Below are 19,018 nucleotides of genomic sequence, written 5' to 3' on the forward strand. Positions count from 1 at the left end.
CCTCTGAGCGACCCCCATAACTGATGGTCCAGGGAGGAGCTGGGAGGGCTGAGCAAGCAATGGGGAGGACACTGCGCACCCACGGCCTCCCTTGTCAGTGGCTCCACATTCATCCTCCCCCAACGTAACAATAAGCCTCTTTGTCAGAACTTTACAATAAAAGTCTTGGGACCAAGGTATTTGTGCCTGTCTCTGGTGCTGGCCCATCCCCGGGGAACGCACCCTTGCAACACAGAGCAACCCCTAGGCTTCGTTTTCCTCTTTGGAGCGAGACGCCATGTATCGTAGTACAGACGGTGCTGACAGCCCTGGCAGAGATACAGCTGTTCCTCCATGAGGGGAGGGCTGGCGGGCCAGGGGCAGAGTATCTCCAGCCACACACATGAGGGGAACCCAAACACCGACCTGCAGCTGGGGCTTTTCCTTTTGCTAACCCCCACCAGCTCGGTTTCCAAAGGTAACTGTTGCAGGGCCCATGTGGAGATGCTTGTGTAATTTGCTCCACCTTGTGGGGGAAGGAGGGTATTGCAGTGAGGTTGATTCAGCTGTGCATCAAAAGTGAGATTCTTTCCTGAAGTCTCTCATTGGGTTACTACAGCTGGATGGGGGAGAGGATAAGGAGCTGCTCTGCTGGGAAGGAGGCCAACTTGAGAGCCCAGGAAGTCCACACAGAGCAGGCATAGTCTCTTGCAGGCTGGCATACCTCCCTCTGCCCTGCCAATGAACTTATCTGACCCAAAGGCCCAAATGCGTGAACTGTCCAATTTGCCCATTTGGTTGGGTCAGGGAGGTTTCCTTAGTCTTCAGGTGGAACTCAAGCACAGCAGCATGTGGTGCAGGGAAGGGCTGCAAGCGCGTTGGGGGACAGGATTGGAATTGACAAATCAGAGGATTGGTCTGAAATCAACAAGATTAAATTCAATAAAGACAAGTGCAAAGTACTACGGTTAGGAAGGAAACATCAACTGTACAACTACAAACTGGGGGATAACTGGGCAGGTGGCAGCACTGCTGAAAAGGATCTGGGGGTTACAGTGGATCACATACTGAATATGAGCCAACTATGTGATGCTGTTGCAAAAAAGGCAAATATCATTCTGGAGGTGTATTAATAGGAGTGTTGGATATAAGACCTGGGAAGTAATTGTCCCTCTCTATCCAGCAGTGGTGAGATCTCAGCTGGAGTGCTGTGTCCGGTCCTGAGTGCCACACTTTAGGAAAGATATGGACAAATTGGAGAGAGTCCATAGGAGCTCAATGAAAGTGATAAAAGGGTTTTAAAAAACCTGACCTTTGAGGAAAGGTTAAAAAAACTGGGCATGTCTCGTCTTGAAGGCGTACTTAGACTGAGTGGGGACTTGATAACAATCTTCACATATGTTAAGGGCTGTTATAACGAGGACAGTGATCAATTGTTTTCTGTGTCTGCTGAAGGTAGGACAAGAAGTGATCTGCAGCAAGGGAGGTTAAGGTTAGGTATTAAGAAAAACTTTCTAACTATTCAGGTTATTTAAGCTCTGGAATAGGCTTCCGAGAGAGGTTGTGGAATGCCCGTCACTGGAGGTTTTTAAGAACATGGTGGACAAACTCCTGTCAGGGATGATCTGGGTTTACTTGGTCCTGCCTGAGCACACGGGGCTGGACTTGCTGATTTCTCAAAGTCCCTTCCAGCCCTGCATTTCTGTGAGTCTATGGGTGGGGGTGAGGGAGCCAGTCCAGCATGCAGGGCCGGCTCCAGGCACCAGCTCAGCAAGCAGGTGCTTGGGGCGGCCAATGGAGCGGGGCGGCATGTCCGGCTCTTCAGCAGCAATTCGGCGGCGGGTCACTCAGTTCCTCTCGGAGCGAAGGACCTGCCGCCGAATTGCCGCCGAAGAATGAAGCGGCGGTAGAGCTGAATTGCCGCCGAGCGCGATCATGGCTTATTTTATTTTTTTTCCTGCTTGGGGCGGCAAAAACGCTAGAGCCGGCCCTGCCAGCACGGGCTAGTAGCTGGAATCGTTCCCTTGACCCGGAAGCAAGAATGGGCTCAAACATCTGAGATCTGAGCACACGGAGGTGTGCTGTGCAACATGAAGGCCAGGCAATGGTAGGAGGGAATCCAGTGGTACATTTCATGAACCCACTGGCCTATCCACCTGGGAATGTGAGGGCAAATCCTAGGTCATGAGTGAAATGAGTGTGGTGGGTCTCAGCCAGCTCAAATCAAGGTCTCTCCTCTATGAAGATGCATGACTAGTGGCGAGTGAATCTCCTCAGAGTTGCTGCACAACAACTTCAGGCCTAAGGAAAAGTGTCTGCGCAGTGGCCATTGAGGGGCAGATAATGCTGATTCCCTGTGCTAAGCAGCAAACAAAGGGCGGTGCCTCTCTTATCTGCACTGACAATGGGAGGATTCAGCCCGGCAGCCTGACGCTCAGTAGAGTCTGGCTTACTCTGGAGGCTGTGGGGAAACCCTCCTATCTCAGCTCTCTGGTGAAAGACAGACAAGCCAGGTCCCAGGGATGGAGCTGAGCATCTGGTTTCCCCCTCTCTCCACTGGACCGGGAAAGCCCAGCAAGAGCATTTCTGGCCACACACACACACCCCTTCGCCCCCCACATGCTGCCACCCTGAAGAAGGGAAGGGGGACAATAATGCAAAGCAAAGAAAGTAAAAGAACTCAGAGTCATTGGATCAACCCTGCCCCCCTAATCTGAAGCCCCACATCCTCCATATCATACCCCTAACCCCACATTGTGGGGGCCTGCACATCACACAGCCCAACCCCAAGCTGCAGGAGACACTCTATCCCAGCCCAGCCCAGAGGGTCTGGGTAGAACCCTCTCTCCCAATAGATGGAGCCACTCCACATCACCCACCCCCGCCTGCACAGGCCTCCATGTGACTCACATCCCTGCCCCAAACAGGACCCATCAGTATCAGACACTCCTGTCTCAAACTCAGAGGCCCCCTCTATCCTTCCCCCAACCTCAAACTGCAGGTGCCCCCACCTCAGACACCCCATCCCCCAACTGGCGGTCTCGACACCTCTCCCACACCTTGCCCCAGGCTACATGGCCCCTCCCAGTGAGCTGGCGCTGGACGTGACTATGCTCGGAAAGTGAACAGCCTGAGTTTTCCCTCTCTGGCCCTTCCTCGTCCTGATGGCCCCCTGCAGAACTCTCCGGGTCATCACCAACGGTCAGCTCAAAGCTGTGGCTACCAAAGCTTAGGAGCAAGGAACGAATCCCATGGTGATTCTTGGTGCCTGGTTCCTGGCACGGGGCGGCTGTGGGGCTGTAGCAGTCTGGACTGCAGGGGACGCACAGATGAGCAGAAAGATGCTTGCGGTAGTTGCAGATCAGAGATCATATTGTTGTTTTCTGTGGGGTGAGCCCTTGCCACTCTGGCCTGCCATTTGACACTTGGAGACTTGGGTGGGTCTGGACTCAACCCTTTACTTGCAAGCTGATGGCTTTCTTAACCCAAGCCTGATCTCCCTATCTCCCCAGCATCATTTCACCACCACCACCACCAGCATCTACTATGCAGCAGCACCAAGCCTGGGTGTATTTGTGCAGCCAACACAGCCCTGCCAGGGTGATGCATCCATGCAAGATCACTTGGGTGCAGAACACTCAACTGCACCTTCCCAGGTGTCAAGCGAGACGCTCCTGTGTGGGACGTATCCCAACAAGTCTGCTAGGAGCCCACAGATACTGCACACAAGCCAGATGACACAAGGTGCCCAGCAACTGGTTACAAGGTGTAGCCCAAGGTCCAGTGTGCTTCAGCAGCAGCAGTGAGAACTACAAACTGCTGCAAGCTGGGTGAACTTCCTGGTCCCTGCGGGGATGTACCCACTGCCCGCCCAGCAGGAAGTCTGAGCCTTGACGCGGGGAGCAGGCAGCAAGGAAAGGGAAGGTGGCTGGGCTGTAATCCTTTTCTGTGTTTCCTTCCAGAATCCCACTTTGTTCTGGTGGCTTGTCTGGGGGGAACGGGACGAAGGTGAATACCCACGGGCGCCAACGCAGAGCCCAATGAGGAACCCCCAAAGTTGTGTAGGCTTACCTTAGCGAGAACCACCCCATACTGGGATGGTGGCCAGTAGAGCGTGTCCCTCTGTCACACTGAGCGCACAGTCACTCTTCTCTGGGGTTGAACTGGAATTTTTACCTCCAGTTTCTACCTCTAATTGGTGGTCCCTGATTCGTGAGTCAGTCTCTCCCCAAATAGAGTGGCACATTTCCCTGCCCTGAGGTAACCGGTTAATGGGATAGTTCTGTGGTAGATGTGATTTGATTGGCACACACCTGCCTATAAACACAGCCATGTTTAAACACACCCTCATACACAGGACACACATAGGACACACGTCTTGCACCCCCTCCCATAAATGCACTTACGTGCATCTGCACATTCACCCCTGCACAAATGCAAACACACATTTACACACACACCCGTACACATATGCATATGCACCCTCTGCTCCCCACCCCACACATGCCTAGGCATGTGTCCCTGGGCACACATACGTGTGGCGTGCACCGGTCTCACCCATGTACACAGACACAGAGCCTTTGTTTTCTCTCTTTGTTTGGCAATGGCAATAAAAAGGGCTGTATCTCAGAGCTGGGAGACTGGGCTGGTTCTCCACCCCCCCCACTTCCCCTTTCAGAGCTCCCAGCCAGCAGAGCTCTGCCATCAGCCCACTTTTCCACCACTGCCGGGGAGAGTACCGAGACAACGGCCCCTGGCGCTGGGGTCAGCCTGGCATGAGTGGGAGCCCCAAAAGTGAGCAATAAAAGCCATGTTTGAGTTTCTAGCTTGGCAGCAGTTACTATAGCTACAGCGGCAGCACCTTGCAGATTGGTTTCCATAAAAGCCTGGTTACTATTTAACATCTCCACCCACATTAGCCCTGATTAAGTGAATCAATAAGATAACAGGAGAGGCAGGTTTCCTCGCCCTCCCTCTCCACAACCCCTCCTGCCTTCACCTAGCTCCTTGTACATATATTTATTATTTTACACATTCTCTGTTTTCTGCCCTGAGGTTCCTATAGAATTAGTCGGCGAGACATGGTCAATGTAATCGCCCAGCTAAGCGCTAAGATGGAGGCTTTGTACGGTGAGTATGTGGGTTACCATCTTCCTTGCTGCGACTCTTGGCTCCGGGCAGTCGTTGCTCGTGGGAACAAATGTCAGGGAAGGTAGGAGGCTAGGGGCTGGCAGTGTGTGTGGCAGTTACACTTCTGGGGCCCTGCTCAGGTAAACTCCCACTGACTTGAAGAGGAATTTTGCCTGAGTGAGGCCCCTCAGGATTTGGGCCTTTATGGACAAGGATTTAGGGGGTAAGGGAAGGTCTCCAAGCCTGGAAACTGGCATGGAGAAGAGAAGCAGAGTTCTTGCTGGAAGTCTCTTCACTCTGCTTTGTGTGAGGGAGGAGGACTCTGGGCCATTGTCGCGCTCGGAGCAGCGCAGCCGGAGGTGTCCCCTCCCTCACAAAACGTTGGTGTGCTCGGGACAGGGACTGGGTTTCTGCCTGCGAGCCCTGTTGATGTGACGTGTTCATTTCACCAGTGGGAGAACAAATCAAAGTGAAAGCCGGGCCCTGTTGTGGGTTGTGCAGCGCTCGGGTGGCATGCGGCAGGTCAGTAACAATGCAGGCTTTCGTCACAACAAGCCCTGGTTTCCCCAATAACAGGCAGAGATGGCTGACCATTGAGAGGGGCTGGTTTGTTGGTATTGTCTAGTGAAAGGATTCCAGGCTGCGGGCTTCGCCCACAAGCAGCAAATGGCCTGAACGAGGCACACACCAGAAGGTGTGTTATTGGTTAGGAACATCTGGGTTCCGTAGGAGGTGCCAAGAAGGCCCTGCACTGTCCCTGCATGGCCGGGAGGGTGTGACCCTACTTGTGCACACAAAACAGTTCGGAATGAGCAATTCTGCACTATCCCCAGCGCCAGGAGACTGTTTTGCTTTGCCAAATGCTAAATGCCAAGAGTTTCACTTTAACTAGAGGGTGATGGTCACTTTCCTCCTTTGGATGCTGGTTTCATTATTATTACTACCCCTTTTTGACCCAAGCAGTGTAGCTAAAATTCAGAGTCCTGTGGATTGTTTCCATTAGGAGAAGAAATTGATGACAGAGTCAGGTATTTCTTCGGCGCAAACCTGTTTATTTACAAAGAATGTACAAAGTTCCGTTACCCTGAACACAGCAGGAGCCAAACAACAGGAGACAGTTTCTTTACTCACAGTTCCAAGCCTCAGGTCTAAGCCAGCACTCTGCCCAAAAGCTCTTCTTTCTCTTAGCTGTTTCTCAGGTTCCCATTCCCAGGGCTTCTCTGGCTGATTGGCTGTGTCTTTGGCTTTCTGCTCCTTCTCTCAGCTTCCCTGTTTTTTCTTGCTGCTTCTCTCACACATAGAGACACTCGCAGCACAACCAGTCAATGCCCCAGCCCCTGTGTTTGCTATATTCATTTCTGGAGCAACTGCTTGGGCCACATGATTCAGCTTCTACTCAAGCCTTGTTTTGGGTGGAGGATCCAATTAGCTCAGCTATCTACAAAGGAGCTCAATGGCTTTTTTACATTTATCCTGAACCCACCAGCTTCCAGGAGGTTTAACATTTTTCATTTGTACTGCAGCAGGGCCTAAGGGACCCAGTGCTTCTTTGGCAAAGTTGCCAGGGCCAAGGAAGGTGAAACAACCAGTTTGACTGCCAGTTGAGCCTGTCCATCCAGCCATCCCGCTTGTTCCTTGAGGTTGCCTGCGTATACAAGGAGCGTGGCACTAACGGCTGGTCCTCTGGCCTGGCACTGGCTGGACACTGGCTCTGTCACTCTCCAGTCTGTCCCTGTTCTGTGGAAAAACAGAAGCCTCCAGAGCTGTTCAGTCTGACATCTTGTGCCTGCCCTGCAGTCACTATTAGGAACAAAGAGCCTAAGCCCTGGCATAGGGTCGTTTAAGATGCCCATAGGCCAACAAACACCTGGAAGCTATTTATCCAGGTGGGATTTTGATCACACTCTTTTGACCAGCCTGGAACTGGATGAAAAGATGATCACTTAAATATTCTCCAGATAGGTTTTCTCTAGACATGCACAGACATCGCTCCAGGACCTTCTTATTGGACCTGGTCCTGAGTCGGTGCAAATCCCTGTCACTCCATTTGCTATGCCAGTTTACATCACCTGAGGATCTGGCCTATTGTTATACTGCTGCTGGGATAAGTTAAACACCCTCAGTGAGATTTGGTGGAGCAGGAGAACTGAAGCCATCTCATAAAGTACGTTTAGGGGGTCTGGTCCGCTTGTCCGCCTGCGAGTATCCTCTGTGTGCCTTGGTCTGTGTGGCTGCAGTTTTCAATGGCCAAAAAGCCCAGCTGATTTCACAGAGCCATAGAAGTTAGAGGCAGGAAAGGACCTCGTGGGTAAAAGTGAGTGCTAAATTGGGTGATCGGTTTTGCATGAACAGTATTTTGCTGGTAAGCCCTGCTTTTGTGTGCCCAGTCCCGCTGCCACAGGGTCGTGGGATGTTCAGTGACCACGTCTGTTCTGTGAGCAGCTCAAACAAATCTTGGCACCTCCAGAAACAATGTGCACAAGGGGCTGATCCTGCAAGGATCCTATTGACCTCAAGAGGGCAAGAGGGCACTGAGCACCCTGCAGGATCAGGCCCGAGCTCATGATGGTTCTTGCTGGGCATACAGAACGCTCAGTGCCCTCCGGAGACATGGCCCCTTCTCCCAAGGAGCTTCCACCCCGGCTCAGACACATGCAGAAGAGCTAGTCCCATAGGGGAATGGCACAGTCCGAGGTCTGTGCTGGAATCTCAGAGGGGTTATCATTGAAAGGCTTGACATGGCCGGTATGTCTGAGGAGGCAGGAGAGAGGTGCCCGGGGAGAAGCAGGCACAGGAGCAGCAAGGGGAAAAGGTGCAAAGATGAGAGCGGCTGAAGGAAGCAAAAGGAGCAGCTAGGAGTGGAGGGTGGATGGCACAAAGGAAACAAGGTGATAACGCGCCCTTGGTCTGTCTTGTCCATTTAAACCCTTCGGGCAGGGGCGGATCTGTTACTATGCGCCCACCTCTAGGTCCTACTGCAACAACAACAACAATTCGTAACGTAGGTAGGAAGTGCTGAAAGTGGGAGGGTCAAGCTGAGCACGACGATGGAGCTTGTACTTGCTGCAGAAAGTGGCTGCAGTGCTAGAAGCAGGTGTGATGCCCCCCTGGTATGGCCATCTCATTGCCCACCCTCACCCCCCGGCTAATGCATGATTATTCCCCTTGCGCATCTGCCAATGCCGCTTTATCCAGGCTAGTTTTCAATGATTAAGGCAATTTTCTCCTGCCACCGGCTTCTCATGAATGGATCCCCCCATCTGTTTTATCTAGCAGGGATCAAGCTGTGTACATTTAGCTGCAGAACAGGAAGGATTAGAGTGATTCTCCCATGAGGCCCTGTCTGGGAAGCTTGGAGGTGCAAGATAACCCCTATTTGGGTCTCCCTGCACTCAAAATGTTTATGACACGCATTTGACTTGGGGTTCAGAGCTCTCTCCTACCCCGTAAGGAGCAAGTCTTTGCCTTCAGCCCTGCTTGGCTGACAGTATTGCAAACGGCTGAATGAGCTGTTAAATCACTTATTGTGTCCCCTTGCATCTGGCTTTAACATGGGCAGCGGTTTGCCAGCCTCAACAGATGGAAGATTTACTGGGAACTTTTAATCAAGCTGAGTCAAATATTGCTGCAGCTAATTTTCTCCTAGAATCCAGCCCCGATCAAAAGCAAACGAGAGGCCGAGAAGAGCTGGCAGGTTGCGTGCAGGACACATGTGGGAGGAGAACGCTGCCGTATCAGCTAGACTTGGGAAGAATTGCTCCACATCCCACCTGCAGGGTTGGTCTCCCCATCTGTTTCATGGATAAACAAAGGAGATCTCACAACAGACACTCGCTGTTTGAAAGTCTGTCGCGGGAAAGACCTGCCAAGTCTAGCTGAGTCCGAGGCCTCTGTAAAAACAACAAAAAAGGAGCCTCCGAGACCAAAGCAAGAGGAGCCACTGAATGCTGGCAGAAGGAGGGGAGCCCTCGTACACCGTTAGGTTAAACAGTTATCCAAATACAAGCACTGGACGGTTTGGCTGAGAGCAGGGACCCAGGGAGTGTCTGGCATGAAATGGAGTTTGGGGGAAGGATTCTTCAGATGAAAGCTGGAATCTTAGTCCTGCATGGACACACTTCAAATGAAGCTTCAGGCTAGCCTTTATGATAGATAGATAGATAGATAGATAGATAGATAGATAGATAGATAGATAGATAGATAATGTTCAAGTGGTGCAAAGTGCACAGGAACTAGCCAGAAATAGCCACTGAAGAATTGCCCCTGGGCACGGGAACTCCTTCCCAGTATAAAGCTGGTGAAGGTGGCATAGCTGCCTCCTAGAACAACCGCCTTTTTGTCCCCAGCGTTGGGGGTTGGGTGAGGAAATGGGCATATTGGAGGGGATGTAGCAGAGCAGAGCCCACTACACTGAGTCTGTGCTGGCTCAACTTGGCCATTTGCATACGTTGGGGCTGGTCCTTAGCAGGGTGGTGCAGGATCTGGGAGCCACAGTCAGCTTTCTGGCAGCCCACACTCCACGTTGTCCTTGGGGCGGGGGTTGCATTCAGTGGAGATCTTGAGATCTTTTTGGAGACATTTTCAGGCTGTTGAAAGGTGCCTCATCCAAACCTTGATCCTGTTCATCCCCCGAACAGGGGCAGCACCAACAGCAGCCACGGGCACCAATATGCGCCAAATTGCTCCCCATGTCTTGAAGCAACGTCCTGCAGGACGAGACGTGGGTTCAGCCTCCGTGGGTCACTCTGGCCCTGTGCTCCCTTTCTTTTGTCAATTACAATGGAATTGAGGAAAAATCCCAAAGCAAAGTGTTCTGATAATGTCAAAACATCTGGTTCAATCTTCTCAAAATGGAGAGTTTTGATTTTTCATTTCAAAATGACTTTTCAGACCAAAATTCAATTTTTTAAAAAATGTTTTAAAAGGCCAAAACTGGAACAAAATGTTTTGGTTTTTTGTCAATAAAATGTTTCAATCAACCCCAAATTATTTCTCCCCCCAGAATTTCATTTCGTAGGAGAATTCAAAGGTTTGTTTGTTTCCTTTCCATTTTGCAATAGCAAAAAATTCGAAATCGGAGAATTTTCTGGAAAATGGAAAATCTGGTTTCTGCCCAGCTATATTTAAAAGACCCCAATGATGCCCTGGTGTCTCTATTTGGGGGCTGTTTGGTGGGGGGCCAGCAAGGCATCCCCTGACTTCTCACAGAGCAGAGCACGCTAGTTTTCCACATCCCAACGCTTCCGTTTTATAGGCCATTCCTCAGAAAGGGCATGCATGGGTAATGCAGAGTTGGAAGGATGTGTCCAGCAGGGCTGATGAGAGAGGGGAGGGCAAGACAATTGTACCAGGGACCTAAGCTCAGTGCCCCCCCCCCCAAATATCTGTATTGTCTGTGTAAATAAAGAGACATGGCAGGAGATTGGGCCCCAGGGAACATGATGTACCAGGGCCCATATTTCTCTCGATGGGCCTGCCTGCACCTTCCTAACTGTAACGCAGAGGAAAGGGGTATGTGTTGAAAATACCTCTCCAGCATGGTGTCATCCTGCTGGCGCTGCTGAGGTTTGTGGTAATAAGGAGGAGTTGGAGGCTGTTGAGCGGATAAGCGATGGAGAGATAGACTAAGAAGCGCACTGGCTACCCTTATAGACACCGTATAGGTCAGGGGTAGGGCAGGAGACCCACCACTCTCTGGACAATGAAGAGGAGCCGGGGTCCTTACTGGTGCTCCATTGCTAGGAGACGAGGGAGGAGCCAAACCAGTCCATTTCTTTGCATTTTTCCTCACATGGCAGTAACTGTTATCACAGCATCTCTCTGTCCTGGGAGTCAGTGTGGGCTAGTGGTTAGAGCAGGGATCTGCACCAGAAGTCAGGAGGCCTGGGGTCTGTTACTGATATCCCCACTGCTTAACTTGGCCACATCCATCTGTAATCTGGGTGTACTGCTAAGTGAAAAGATGGGAGACCCTTATGGGAGAGGTGACAGAGAAGTGCTAAGTATTATTAGGATTGATATTTGTGTCAAGGGTTTTCTTTTCCTTGTACCACAGTGGGAGAGAGGAAGAACAAAGTGCTAATGAGGTTGGCAATTACCCCATTTGCATGTGCTGGCTCAGTAACTATGCACACAGATTAGGCAAACAATCGCACATGAAGTTGAACACCTAAATTAAAAAAAATATGGCTATAATGATTATGATTGATTGAGTGCGTGAGTAACATTCTGGAAGCGCCCTGAGGTCATGATGGTGCCACCAGACTCTTTGTTGTTTCTGAGGTCATGATGAAGCTCTGGGCCATCAGGTGCTATACAAATATAGGGGTGGATATGCTTCCTGCCCCACATTGCATACAATCAGTTTCTATTTTCATTCCAAAAAGTCAGCTGTCAAACTGGGAATGAGCACCCCAGGGTGTTAGGTCTGTGACTGTCTGGGGCAGGCTTTACCTGCCAGAAAACAGCTGAGCAGGGTGTCTTACTCCATCAAGGAATAAGCAAAGCTACTTAAACACTAAACAAAGGATAGTCCTTTACTTTAGCTGCCCTGGACATAGCTACGGTGCTGCCCCTTGGAGCTCAGAGGCTCTTTATTCATGAAAACATCCACATTGTATAAGGAAATGCCTGGGGAGCTGAGAACATGCAGTGCCTCTGTACAGGGACACAAGGAGAACTTGTTTACTGCATTTGTAGGGGGCGTGGAGATCTTGAGATGAAAGGTGGGTTGTGTGCAGTTTGGTAGCAATGCAGCTGACAATAGTGATACTGCCATGTTCTGAGCTAGTTCTACACAACTCCATGGCATTTTTATAAGGGGGTGAGAGAGCAAAGTATCCTGTCATTGACTGTAAAATGTACCCAGCATGAGGCCGTGTAGTGGGGCGGCCTGGCTTCCAGGCGCCCCAGGAAGCGATGAGCCAGAAAAGCCGCCAGAGTGGGCGGAGCCACCGCGGCCTGTCCCCGCCCCCCGGAAGTCAAGGGGCGGGACAGGAAGTATAAAGGCCAGGCCCCAGCGCTCAGTAGCTGGCCGGCAGCGGGAGAGGACAGACGCTGGTGCCCGAGCTCCCGCGGACCTGAGCCTGCCGAGAGCCCGGTACCCTGAGGAGGACTGGCCGAGCCTGCCGAGAGCCCGGTACCCTGAGGAGGACTGGCCGAGCCTGCCGAGAGCCCGGTATCCTGAGGAGCGGTCTGAGCTTCCCCCCGCCGAGGGCCCAGAGGGAGCGACAGACCTACCTGGTGCTCGGGGCCCGGAGGAGCCCATGATCTGTGACCCAACAGACGGAACGCAGGAGGAGCAGGTACCCATGGAGGAGGAGATGGGAAGTGGCCCGGGGATAGCAGACCCCGAACCCATGTCAGTGTGTTGCGGTCAGGATCCCCACTGACTGCGCGGCAGACGAACTGCTGCGGATAGGGCCCCGGGCTGGAACACAGTGGAGTGGGTGGGCCTGTGTTCCCCCCTGCCACCCCGCGCCGGGTGGCAGTCTCTCCTCCTCCCTGTCCAAGGGGCCTGGGCCCCTGACTGACTATTGATTTGCTGCCCCGCCCTGACCTAGGGCCTGGGCTAACCCAAACTGACCCAGCCCCTGCTACAAGGCCTGGGCCACTGACTGACTATTGGTGTGTAGCCCCGCCCTGACCCAGGGCCGGAGCTGTTAATTGTGTGCTCAGCCCCTGCACAAAGGGCCTGAGCTCAGAACTGTTAATTGTGTGCTCAGCCCCTGCACAAAGGGCCTGAGCTCAGAACTGTTATTCGCTTTATAGCGGGGCGGCCTGGCTTCCAGGCGCCCCAGGAAGGGACGAGCCCCTCCCCGGAACTACTACAGGCCTGTGCAGCATTTAAAGTCTCATTTCAAACCTACTTTGAGGTCTTCTTGTCTACACTTACTGGGGGGTTCGACATGCAGCGACCGATGCAGTGGTGGTTGATTTAGCGCTAAATCAATCACAGATCACTCTCCCGTCAACTCCTGTACTTCACCGGAACGAGAAGAGTAATGGGAGTTGACGGGAGAGCGTCTCCCGCCGACATAGCGTTGTGTAAACCCTAAGTAGATCTAAGCTACGTTGACTTGAGCTACACTACTAACGTAACTCAAATTGCGTAGATTAGATCGACTTTCCCACGTAGCGTAGACAAACAAGGATCTGACCCTGAATCAGAAGCAATATCTTTTATTCCACCAGTGTCTGTTTTTAAGGGCAGGTCTGCTAGGGTTACCATACGTCCGGATTTTCCCGGACATGTCCGGCTTTTTGGTCCTCAAATCCCCATCCGGGGGGAATTGCCAAAAAGCCGAACATGTCCGGGAAAATACTCCCAGCTTTGTTTTGCCGGCATCCCTGCCCCAGTCCCCTGCTTACCGTACAGCGGCTCCGGCAGGCTGCGACCTGCAGGTGGATTATCCCGCCGCGGCGGCGGCTGCTGCTCCCCCCAGACATCTCAGCTCTGTGTAGCTGAAGAGCCGAGCTGCCCAAGCACTACCGGCTTCACAGTTTGCCGGGCAGCCCCCAGACCTCCAGACCCTGCGCCCCCAGCCGGGTGCTTCCCCGGTGCAGCCTGGGGGCGCAGGGTCTGGAGGTCTGAGGGCTGCCCGGCAAACCGAAGCCGGTACCACTCGGGCAGCTGTTTCGCGTGGCTGAGAGGGAGGAGGGGGAATGCGGGGCGCTCAGGGGAGGGGGCGGAGTTGGGGTGGGGACTTTGGGGAAGGGGCGGGGCCAGGGCCCCTGGAGTGTCCACTTTTTTTAATGTTTAAATATGGTAACCCTAGGTCTGCACTATGGGGTTAAATCGACCTAAGTTACGCAACTCCAGCTATGTGAATAATGTAGCTGGAGTCAACATAGCTTAGATCAACTTATTGCGGTGTCTACACCGTGCTGGGTCAACAGGAGAAACTCTCCCCTCGACTTATCTTACACTTCTCATTCCGGTGGAGTACCAGAGTTGACGGGAGAGCGATCTGCAGTCGATTTAGTGGGTCTTCACTAGATCGACCCCTGGTGGATCGATCGCCACAGCATCAATCCATGATAAGGGTAGACAAGCCTAAGTCTCAGTGAGTTTCATTTGGAAGCAACAGCAACGTGGCATGCTGATGGAAGTCCTAGTCAAATAGCTCTTTAAATATAAACTTAATAGCACCCAGCGTCTTCCAGAATGGTAGTCCCTTGTGCACTTTACAATCTATACCCAGAGCCCCCATGAAATGCAGCCCACCTCTGGGACACAGGACAGCATAAGACACAACAGCAGAGCGGAAATTTGTATTGCAAATATTTTTGCCTCCTAACAATAGCATTTCCCTATCCCCTTGGTGACTGTCTAGCTCCCGTTGATAGGCCTTGCTTAGACAGTAAGGCCCTGTCTACACTAGGGACTTTCTCTTCAAATGCCCAACCACTGGGAACACTGGCTCAGCACCATTCATGTTAGCAATGCTGGGACCTCTAGTACAGCGGGATCCCCAGTTGCCAGTTTCATGTAACCTTGTTCAGAGCAGGCCTAATCAACATGGTGCTAAATGCTGGCAGTAGCCAGCAGCTCATCTATTCTGGGACGCTTATCATTGCTGACTCAGAATAGATGGGTTCCATCCACCCACCCACCAGTTTCCCTCTGCCTTTAAATGATGGGTCTCTAGTCTGCACTCATATCCAGTATGTAGGAAAGTTCCTTCAGCCTCCATGTGTCCAGGCACTAATGGGGAACAGAATCACACTCTGTAAGTTATTAAGGAGTTTGGGTGGTTCGGGATATTGGGAATTGGGTACAAAGCTCTCCCCCATAGGTCACCAATGTCAGTCCTGATCCAGCCAAGGCTGACAGTGATTGAAAGTCAATTCAGTGGCCTGTTTGAGATCAGCTGGGAGCTCAAGTCCTGCCTCTAGTGGGCATGAGGCTGAAAAAAGCCAACAATGCCACTGCTGCAAGGCCAAGGACTGAATGATCAGGGAGACAAAACTCTCCTCTGGTGGTCCCAGTGGCTCCTGGTGGGGGGGAACAGTCTCCGGGTGGCACAAAGGAAGCTCACACTGCTGCTGCTTAGCCCTGCTCATTTTGTGGCAAGACAGAGGACTTCAGTCTGCATGACTGGCAGCCCAGCTGTGGTCTGAGGTCTCTAAATAAAGCTCACCAGCTGGACCAGGTTGTGCTGCTTGGTGCCCTGCCACATCCCCACTGTCCTTGTGTTGGTGCCATGGATACCCTGATAGGCACCTCTCAGTGTGTGTCTCTGGCAACTGCTGCCACACTCACAACTGAGCAAGTACTAGGGAAAAAATAGTGAATAGTTTTGTTCAGGCTCCTTTTGTGTTTGCTTTCCTCAAATATTCTAGCAAACAAGTTTCCTGGCAGGAATGTCTGTGGAGACAGTGAATGTTGTAGAATATTCACGGAAGGCAAATTTCAGGTTTGTGATTGCACCAGAAACTTGATTCGAAACAATACCCTGTCACCTACACGTCCAATCAAACCAGCTGAAATGTTGAGTACCAACTCTTCTCGGGGAACTGCTTAAGAGAAGTGACTCCATGCAAAATGATTGATTTAGTGCTAGTTGCTATGTAAAGGGCCATCTGCGGGGAATGGACCCAGCAGCTCTGTACATAAAATCATGAGCTTCTGCTGGGTTAGTAAACCTCTATGATTGGTGCAGCCATTAGAGGGGTACAAAGAGCCATGCTCTGCTAGGGTGGGTCAGGTTACATCTAGGAGTAGAAAACAATCCCAGAGACACAGGGAGGAGAGGCTCCATTCTGATACACACAATCCCACCCCCATCCACAGCAGCCAGACCTCCCAGCAGGACCCACTGTTCTCTTGGGGTGGTTATGAACAGCATCTCCTCCCAGCATCACAACGGGACGGGGATTAGAAATGTCCTTCTCCCCTCCCACCTGAGCATTGTGTAAGCGAGGTTCTCCTGTGGCAGCTGTAAATAATGTGACATAGTGCCTGCTTCAGGTTAATCCATAAATACATACACAAATGGCACAGGAAGGATTTAGACTTTATTGCGCTTGGTAATCCAGTGAGCCTAACACAGTGTCAACAGCAGTGCAAAGGAGCAGGTGGTGACTCTCTTCTAGGGGGGAGGAAAATAACCAAGAGGTCGGTGAGGCCCAAATGTTCAGAATCATGCACATGCAGGGGCGCACCTGACATATCTGTGCAAATACCCTGACGGCGTGAGCAGCTGCACTAAATCCTCACCCCAAAGGCTAGCTACCCAGCCCATCAGCTTGGGTAGAGTCTACACTGAAGTGCTACAGCAGTGCAGCTGTGCCACTGTAGCAGTTGAAGTGTAGATATACCATAACTATCAGAGGGTGAGGTTTGCTAGGAGTTGTGGGGGCAAACAACTTAATTAGATTTCAGAGACAGCTGGACAAATCTATGAGTGCGATTGCATGATGAGGTTGCTTGGGATGGGAAAGGGTCAGGAAAGGGCAGGGCTCAGCGGCCCTGGGGCTCACTTCCAGTTTATGTCTTATGTTCCTAAAAGCTCATGCGTCAGGGTTTCAGCTGGGTACCTACAAGGGTCAGGAATTGATTCTCCTCCCCCAGTGTATTTTGGAAAGATTTTTTTTTTAAATCTCCTTCCTTTGGTCCTGGAACAATTTTGATAGTAGGGGGTGCTAAAAGCCATTGAACCAAACTGTAAACCCTGTATATTATGGAAACCACTTTAAGCCAGGGGGTGCAGCAGCACCCCCAGCACCCCTAGTTCCAGCACCTCTGATCAGGGATGGCCACGGCTGAAGATGGGACATTGGCCAGGTGGGCCAGGGCTCTGAGGTGGCACCAAGCATTTCCTGTCTGCAGTGCTTGGCTGGCTGGTTCGTGCTCACATGCTGAGGGTGAAGTCTAACTGATCGCTGTATAAGGGAAGGAATTTTCCCCCAGGTCAGATGGGCAGTGACCTTAGGGGTTTTCACCTTCCTCTGCAGTGTGCGGGTGCAGGTCATTTGCCAGGATTATCTGGGTGGATCTTTTCATTTCCCTGCCATTGTGGGGGCCTTGGACACTGGGGCACCTCAGCCCCACCTATTCTCTGCCTGTGGCACAGAACAGTCGGTCTCCTGAGGGCTGTAATGCTTTGGTCTCATTTCTGTTGTTGGGGTAAGTGTGATGGTGCTGAGTGTTGGTGCTGGCTTGTGATATTGAGGAGACTAGACTAGACTAGACAGATCTGCTGGTCCCTTCTAGCCTTAACTCTCTGTACTGCATGCTTGCAGGTGGCCGGTACCTTTCACCTGCCTTCTGCACAGAAAATCTCCTGTGGCTGAAAATGGCCGTGTCACAGATTTTATAGCCTCCAGGCAAGGGGGAGGTGTTGGGAGAGCCATACATTCAGCTTCCTGGCATGGCATTGACACTCTGCTCAGCAGAGCCAGTGTCAACAGAAGGCCTGGAGGAAGAAGGCAAAAACCAAACACATGGGCCCTTCTCAGAACAAGAGCTGTAAAACCTGTGCAAACCTGAACAAGTGGCACGACACCCTTTTATATGTTCAGAATCAATAGTCGGGCCCACTAAGAGTGTTTGCCAACACAAACTACATCCACCGCACAGGGTTTCCCGAGGTTTATGACTCAAGGCCTGGAGTCTTTAATGGAGTTTGCAGAGCCCAGGTACCTACCTCCACATCTTGCTTTACTGCAGCTCTCAAATCACCAGTCTGCAGCCTCTCCACCATATGCTCTTAAAAGCTTTTATAAAGGGTGTTTGTTCCACTGCAACCCGAGTGCACTGATAAGCAGCCTGGGCTGCCCCGCACTCCCACCCCTAGTCATGGGAGGTGTGGTCAGAGCATGGCATGTGAAATTGGTGTCCACCAAGCAAGGTATTAACAAACTTCAACAGAACTTTATTTACAGTGGAAATCTCTTTACCAAGCTGTAGCTGCACACTCTGTAACTCTCACCATCTCCTCAACTCCTCCCCCGTCCTTCCTGTTTCCTGTCCTTTCAGACTCCCAACAACCAGTGCTCCCAGTTCTAATAATCACATGCAGCATCTAAACACCACATTCCCTCCTCTCTTAAGAACCTTTCCAAATTAAAATAAGCATTGTTCTTCTAACCACAGGAACAAATATGAAACAAGACACTATATTGTTGGCAGGAATATTACACTGAAAACACTGTAGATACTACATAACATAGTCTTTAGTCCAGACAGGTGGTCCTCTGAGTCTGACAGGCCGTCTCTCAAGCCCCGGTTCCAGTGGAATGTCTTGTTGTGTTGGTTCTACGGTGAAGTCATTCAATGCAGACTGGGTGTTGGCATAATCTCTTCTTGATGCATAGGCAGGTGCAAGATAAGAAGCATTCCATACCCGCCCATCAGAAAGTCGATAGGTGTAAGGTCCCTTCTTCTCTATGATTTTAAGAGGAGCTGTGAATTTATGGTCCCCTTTACGTAAGATTCCAGGTTTTCGTATTCTAACAAAGGAACCACACTCAAACTTTGGTTCCTTAGCTCCCCGCCATTTGTCTGTGAAAGCCTTAGACTTTGCTTGGTTCTGTTCAACTGCCTTTCTCACATCATCCTTGTTTGGGGCATCAGGTCATGCCTTTAACAATCCAGCAATGATCAGTTTAGTATTCATCTGTTTCCCATGCAGTAACTCTGAGGGTGATCTTTGCGTTGTGGCATGTCGTGTAGCCCGGTATGCTTGCAAGAAATCAGTAGTGAAGGGTATCCACAATCACCCTTTCAGTTTAGCTGTTTGCAAACTCTCTTTCAAACTTCTGTTAAACCGTTCGATTTCTCCATTGGCTTGAGGGTAAATAGGGATGACCTCCTGTGTAAGATGTTCCTCTCTGCTAGAAAAGTTTCAAACTCCAGGGAAGTAAATTGACTACCATTATCTGAAACCAATTCTTTGGGGTTACC

At 51.3% G+C, this 19,018-nt stretch overlaps 1 protein-coding gene across 1 annotated transcript in view; it reads left to right on the forward strand.

The window, feature by feature from the left end:
* The first annotated feature begins 4,954 nt into the window (after window positions 1-4,954).
* Window positions 4,955-19,018, forward strand: part of HNF4A (hepatocyte nuclear factor 4 alpha) — a 71,937-nt gene continuing 57,873 nt past the window's right edge. The window contains exon 1 of the mRNA XM_034787332.1: window positions 4,955-5,109. Within this exon, the coding sequence (XP_034643223.1) occupies window positions 5,061-5,109 (49 nt within the window). The 5' untranslated portion in view covers window positions 4,955-5,060. The remainder of the gene's footprint in view (window positions 5,110-19,018) is intronic.

The sequence above is a fragment of the Trachemys scripta genome, chromosome 12 (genome assembly GCF_013100865.1).
Source record: "Trachemys scripta elegans isolate TJP31775 chromosome 12, CAS_Tse_1.0, whole genome shotgun sequence".
In the NCBI taxonomy this organism is placed as follows: Eukaryota; Metazoa; Chordata; order Testudines; family Emydidae; genus Trachemys; species Trachemys scripta.